The 6,947-nt window shown below is 46.3% G+C and overlaps 1 protein-coding gene across 1 annotated transcript in view; it reads right to left on the reverse strand.

The window, feature by feature from the left end:
- CCDC3 (coiled-coil domain containing 3) overlaps positions 1-6,476 on the reverse strand; it is a 73,870-nt gene extending 67,394 nt beyond the window's left edge. The window contains exons 1-2 of the mRNA XM_082240162.1: positions 6,462-6,476; positions 3,857-4,290 (exon numbers count right to left, since the gene is read on the reverse strand). Of these exons, the coding sequence (XP_082096288.1) occupies positions 3,857-4,230 (374 nt within the window). The 5' untranslated portion in view covers positions 4,231-4,290; positions 6,462-6,476. The remainder of the gene's footprint in view (positions 1-3,856; positions 4,291-6,461) is intronic.
- Between the last annotated feature and the right edge of the window lie 471 nt (positions 6,477-6,947).

Consider the following 6,947-nt stretch of genomic DNA (forward strand, 5'->3'; position numbering starts at 1 on the left):
TGACCACAAACTTGACATGAGCCAACAGTGTGACGCGGCAGCTAAAAAAGCCAATGCAATTCTGGGCTGCATCAATAGGAGTATAGCATCTAGATCAAGGGAAGTAATAGTGCCACTGTATTCTGCTCTGGTCAGACCACACCTGGAGTACTGTGTCCAGTTCTGGGCACCACAATTCAAGGAGGACACTGACAAACTGGAACGTGTCCAGAGGAGGGCAACCAAAATGGTCAAAGGCCTGGAAACGATGCCTTATGAGGAACGGCTAAGGGAGCTGGGCATGTTTAGCCTGGAGAAGAGGAGGTTAAGGGGTGATATGATAGCCATGTTCAAATATATAAAAGGATGTCACATAGAGGAGGGAGAAAGGTTGTTTTCTGCTGCTCCGGAGAAGCGGACACGGAGCAATGGATCCAAACTACAAGAAAGAAGATTCCACCTAAACATTAGGAAGAACTTCCTGACAGTAAGAGCTGTTCGACAGTGGAATTTGCTGCCAAGGAGTGTGGTGGAGTCTCCTACTTTGGAGGTCTTTAAGCAGAGGCTTGACAACCATATGTCAGGAGTGCTCTGATGGTGTTTCCTGCTTGGCAGGGGGTTGGACTCGATGGCCCTTGTGGTCTCTTCCAACTCTATGATTCTATGATTCTATGATTCTATGATTCTTTCCTGCAGGCCAAGATCAACCCAATGGCCTGCCGGGTCAAGCTCCTGGCTTCCTATAAGGTACACCCGGTCTTTCACCATGCCTTGCTCATCCCTGCGGTCCCTGCCAGTATGCACCAACTGGAGCTTCCCCCTCTGCCACCCATCTTTGTGGAAGGGGAGCCAGAATTTGAAGTGGCACAAATTGTGGACTCCTGTCAATGCCAACGTTTCTTGCAGTATTTGGTGGACTGGAAGGGCTACGGCCCTGAGGAACGCTCATGGGAAGATGATGGTGTTTCCTGCTTGGCAGGGGGTTGGACTCGATGGCCCTTGTGGTCTCTTCCAACTCTATGATTCTATGATTCTATGATTCTATGCTTCGTATGTCCATGCTCCCCGTTTGGCCTGACAATTCCCCCATAAGCTGACACGCAGCCGGCGGGTTGGGGGGCACCTTGCGGAGGAGGATAGTGTCATGGGCCAGGAGTCAGCTTCAGCTGCTGAGCAGCAGCCTGAAGGAGCAGAAGGCAAAGTAACTCCACCTGTTGCTGACCAGCTGCAGCCTTCTTGCTCCTGATGAGAACCAGCTGGCCTCAGCTTTCTTAAGCAGGGTTTCTAGCCTTGGTCAGTTGCTGGAAACAACTTTTGTCCTTCCTGGCCAGACCTTGCTGCTTCTTGCTTCTTGTAACCTTGGACCCTCGGCTTTCTTGACCCCCGGGTCGTCTGACGACATGAACTGAGATGCTTCTGACCTTTGGACTGGACTGGACCTTGCATATGGACTCTGCTACCAGGCGAGTACCTCCCTGAGACTACAACACAGAGTGAATGCTTATTCATTAGCCAACATGAATCTTTCCGCAAAGAAATCTGCCATGTTGGACTAGATGATCCTTGGAGGTCCCTTCTAAGTCTACAATTCTATGATTATATGAAATAAGGATGATGGTCCAATAAACAGGCAGTCTGGGATCAGGCAGTGGAGGCTTACTGTTTTTCAGATGCACAGTTGCACAACTCTGTCATGGAACTTCTCAAACTACAATTAAAGAACACATTCATCACCTCAGATAATCTTTAAAATGAAATGCCGCTGTTGAGTCACCAGACTTCACAAACACTTAAACACAGAATTCCATGTGTAAGCAAGAGAGCCACATACAAAGCTGGTTTACATGGATAAGCATCCAGTTTCTGTCTCTTCCTTTCACTGTGGTCTATAAGAATATCAGGAATTGTGTTTTGTCCACTGATCAGTTGGCTAACTGCAAAACGGGGCTCTTGCAACAGTTGGATAGGAGAGAGGCTTGGACAGATGAAGCTCAGCAGGTGAAAAAAGAAAAGAAAACCAACCAGCACCTGCTTAAATCCATCCTTTTACACAACCATCAAAGAGACGGGAGTCCTGTCTTCCTTTGCAGCTGATCACCACAGTAGGAATTGTTTGGTAGGAAGTTGCTATTCACGTCTCTTGCTGAAGGACAAGCGCAGCCATGGGGTCCAAACCCATAAAAAACCTGCATGCGTTGACCAATTGTGACATAACATCTGCCACGTGCTGGCAGTCACAGAACCATTTCCCAGAGTCATCTTATGTATTGAAATACTGCATCTCAACTGGCCCATTAATAAACTCAGGATAAGGAAATTAAAATTAGCAAGGTTTGCCACCTTGGGCTCCTTTGGGAGGAAGGGTGGGTTATAATAAATTTAATGAATACATAATAAATACACAAGAATCTGAATTTTAACCAGAACTGGTTCTAAGTATACAATCTTCCTAGGAGAACAAGATGTATACTAAGCTTAAGTTTGAAGTGAAATATATGATGAATAAAACAACTTTTTGAGAGAGACTGACCATTTTTAAATGTTTCCCAGACACAAAAAACTACAACTGTACTAAACAAACTTTAATAAGTTGTATTTATTAAATACTCTCTCATCCAATGATAACATTGAAACGAATTTATAACAGGAGAATTCTTGTGTCCCAAGCTTTAAGCTCTGGAAATCCTTATTGTAATGGTGTGGAACTACGATGGTGGCGTCGAATTCAGCACAGTTAGCAAAGAGACAGGAGCCGTTTCCTTTGCAGCTGATCACCTCATTTGAAACAGTTTCATAAAACAATTATTGTTATTCCCTGGTGACAGAAAAACACTCGGCACATGTTCAAAGGCACCCATTTACTCACACTAAGTCTAAGGCAAGCTGAAGTGACTTGCCTAGACTGGTCCTGACAGCCAAATCTTCCTAATCTTCTGGCCTATTTTTTTATTCTTTCTATAGGCAAGTTAGGTAAGGAGAGCAAAATGGTGAGTTCTTGTGGATCTCATTTATATCCTATAACTTTTGCAGTATAAATCTTTAGTCCCATTTTATCCTCCCAAAAAGCCAAGGCGTTAGGTAAGGCTGAGAGTAAGCAAGTGCCATGCAAGCGTTGTGGGTCAAGCAGTGGGCACACCCAGGGTTCCTCCTGCCCCCCTCGCCCGGGAAGCTCACCAGGTAAACGTGAGCCAGATGCAATATCTCAGCCTGGCGTATCTCCCAGGGTTGCTGTGGCCATTTAAGAAGAGGGGATGATGCCACCTTGATCTCTTTGGAGGAACATCCATAAATAAACAAAATGGTGGCTGGACATGGGAGCCATGGAGAGATCAGCTCTGAATCTCACACGGCATGAGATGCAGACTAAAGTGGTAACAGCAGAGTCTGTCACACAAGAAGACAGTTGTGCATATCCTATTTTTGAACGCTCCATTATGTTGAAAAAAACCCAACCACCACTACCTGTAATAAAACTTGAACCTCGAGGAGAAAGACAGAGCTCTCCCTGGTATGTTGCTTTATTACACACAAAGAGCTGTTTACACACCTGCAGCTTGAAGTGGCCCAGTCCATCATTCTATCACCTTGCCCTGCGCAATATCTTCATAGTTCTAACTCACCATGCATCTGTCCTCCCCCGCCCCCATCAAGCCACTCTCTCAGCCTCCCATCTCCAACGCAGAGATGATATTGACCGGCCTTACCTGAAACAAGGTATGTGAAGTGTTTTTAACATTCTAGAGTGCCATCAAAATGCCCAGCATTAGTAATATTAAATCCATGTGTCATTCAGCAACATTAGGCAACGGTATCTTTTTAACATTATTATTGCTATTAATTAGTATTAGGTATTGGTGAGTTTTCTAGAGGTACTCACCTGAGGAAGAAGAAGTAGGAGTAATCCTGCATGACTGTGTGAGAGTGGCAGGAGAAATACCCCAGTCCCGTCAGGTTGAGCCGGGATCCCGCAGGGACTTCCAGCATGCTTCCCCAGGCCTGATCACAGAGCATCTCAATCTCGGCTGAGTAAAAGAGTCCCCCTTCCGGGGCTTCATATTGCCAGGGCAAATAGTTGAACATGCTGTACATATCCTGATGCAGTGCCAAGACTTTGGCATAGACGATGATTTCTGCCAGCTCAGCCCTGCAGCTTTCGCTCAGGGGTCTCCACTCTGACGGCAGCTGACAGCCCAGGCTGGGACTGAGCTGATTCCCAAAGCACAGGAGCAGGAGCAGCCGGATTTGCAGCATGATGGATTCGAGAGGAGGATGCAGGCTTCGCACACTGGATGCTAAAAGTTTCCCCAGTGCCTTTAAAAAAACGCACACAGCACACTCACAAAACCTGAGGCTAGGTTTGTGAAACAAGATCCCTATGAAATGAATCAACTGATTGGCAAGAAGCTGGGGCCTAAGGCTCATCAGTGGCTCAGCTGTTGCCCAATAGGAGCAGTTCTTCAAAGGGAGGGAGGAGCAGTAACCAGAGAAAGGAGAGTTCTGCTGTGTACACACTCTCACTTGAGCTGCAAACTGTTGCAGTCGCTGCAGCAGAGCCAGAGGTGCAGGGCGTCTGTAACCTCCCAGAGCCATGGGCTGGGGAAGAATTCTGCCCTGCTTGTGCAGCTGAAAAGAAATGGAAGTTTCAAAGAGCAGAAGAGCTTCTTAAGCTGCTTGTTGGGTGCTGTGTTTCTTCATCACCATCCCATTTATATATTCATCACCATCTTGTAGCACTTAAGCTCTAAGCACCTTACAACCGTGAAAAGAAGTCAGGACCTGCTGACGGCCTGTCAGAGTGAAGGGGGTGGGTGAAAAGCAGAAAGAGAGGGAGGCCAGGGACACTGCTTTAAAAACAGAAGAGGCAGGGTGGTGATGCGCAGTTAGGAGCCAGCAAGGGAGAGGGAATTAAATTGATGCCCAGCCATCTCACAAATTTCATGAGCAAAACGTTGCCGGAATTGGGGATGGGTGGAGTCCAAGGTTTGATGGTTCAGTGATTCCCTTCAGATGTTTTTTTGAATTACGACAGCTGTCAGTCCTAACCACTGGCCATGCTGGCTAGCTGGAACTGACAGTGGGTTGCAGCTATTTACAAATACAATATTAAAAACAGTTACAACAGGTTACAATCAAGAGAACAAGGTGGGTCCTAAAATATATATTTCAGATGCCAAAGGTCCAGCAGCATCTGGCAACATGGTGGGCTAATTCTTACATGTATTGCAGGGGTATGTAATAAAAAAAATGATCTCTCTCCTCCCCCCCCCCAAAAAAAGCAAAGCTTTGTTGCTGAAACAAGTGCAAAATCAGCATTTTTCTTTCACAAGTGTGTGAATGCAGAGATGTCCCAGAAGGGCAACCATATTATTCTCAAGCAAAGCAAAACCTAAAAGTATTGTGGAATGAAGTTTTTTTCACAAGATTATAAAATGGAATCTTCATCCTCAAAATACATTTGTTTCTCCTTAAGATGGCCCCAGAACTCTTTGATATCTCTGAAGCACATACTCCCTAGCACACCACACTGCTTCCTCCCCTGACCCCCCATGTTAGCCATCTTCACACCAGGGGTCCTGAGATAAGCTCACTGAAGGGCTTTGAGAAGAGCCCTGCTGCATTAGACCAAAGGTCATTTGGCCCAGCATCCTGTTCCCATTGGGCATGTGCAGAAGCCAATTGGACTGGCAGTTGATTCTTGATCCATTCCTGTTGAAAGGAAAGTTACCTTCCACTCTGTTTCTATCAGCAGCCAGCAAGATGCCTCTGTGCACTAGCCAGCAAAACAGGGATGTGACTGCCTCCTCTGGTTTGTCCCTTGCATCTGGCATTCAAAAGTAAGTTGTGTTCAGGCATGGAGGTTCCATGTGCATCATCCTAGGCACCCACTTTCCTCCCTTAGTCAAGGCACTGAAATGGAAAAAGCTCTCCAGCTTCTGAACTGGATTCTGCACATAAGAAGAGCCTATTGGAACAGACTAATGGCCCACTAGTCCAGCATCCCATTCTCACAGTGGCCAGTCTAATAACAACAATAACAATAATAACAACAATAACAATCATTTATACCCCACCCATCTGGCTGGGTTTCCCCAGCCACTCTTGTGGAAAGCCCAGAAGCAGGAGCTGAGCACCACAGCACTCCCCCCCCCTTGTGGTTCCCAGAAAGTGCCCTTCAGAGGCGCAGTGCCTCCAACCGCAGAGGCAGAGCAGAAACATCCTGTCCAGAAGCCACTGAAAGCCTTATCCTGAATGAATTGGCCTGATCCTCTTTTGAAGTCCTGCTTGCTGATGGCTGAGGTTACTTCCTGTGGGAGTGAATTCTGTGGTTTGTGCACTTTGCAAAGTGAGGAGAAGAACTGCTGTCTGCCCTTAATCCACCAGCATTCAGCTTCATTGGATTCTTTTCACTGTCTCCTAACTCTGGACAACAAGGTATCAGTTATATAAAGTGGTGGTTTTAAAAACCCAGCTGAGAAGCTCACATTTTTCAAATCCTGTGTTTGCTGTTTCTTCACAGGGGACCTGAAGGTTGATCTGAAACATTCTTCTGAGTAGTCTGCATAAAATCCTTCCCCCACATCTGAACTCAGCATGGATCTGACAAAGCAGCTGCAGCCAAAACTAGCTAATCAGAATAAACTCAATAGAGCCCATTACTGCTGGGCCCTTGCTCTTAGCCATTCGTTCATGTGGTCCCCCCTCCGCCTTGACTTCCTTTTCTCAGATAAGTAGGAAATAGACTTCCCCACCCCCAAACCCTCAGGCATGAACCATCCTTCACTTCCACTTCTTGACATTTCCTTCCCTGTTTCTATAGTAATGCAAGTGATTTCAGAATGTGAATGCCACTTTGCCTGTGATGCCTTCATGATGTTGACCACTAGGACCAGGTACCAAGCAAAGGAAGTACAGTATTCAGGAACTGGTTGATGGGCATAGGTGACCTGAAACTGTGATCCAGCTGTCTT

Source organism: Podarcis vaucheri (genome assembly GCF_965113315.1).
Source record: "Podarcis vaucheri genome assembly, chromosome: 10".
NCBI classification, from domain to species: Eukaryota; Metazoa; Chordata; class Lepidosauria; order Squamata; family Lacertidae; genus Podarcis; species Podarcis vaucheri.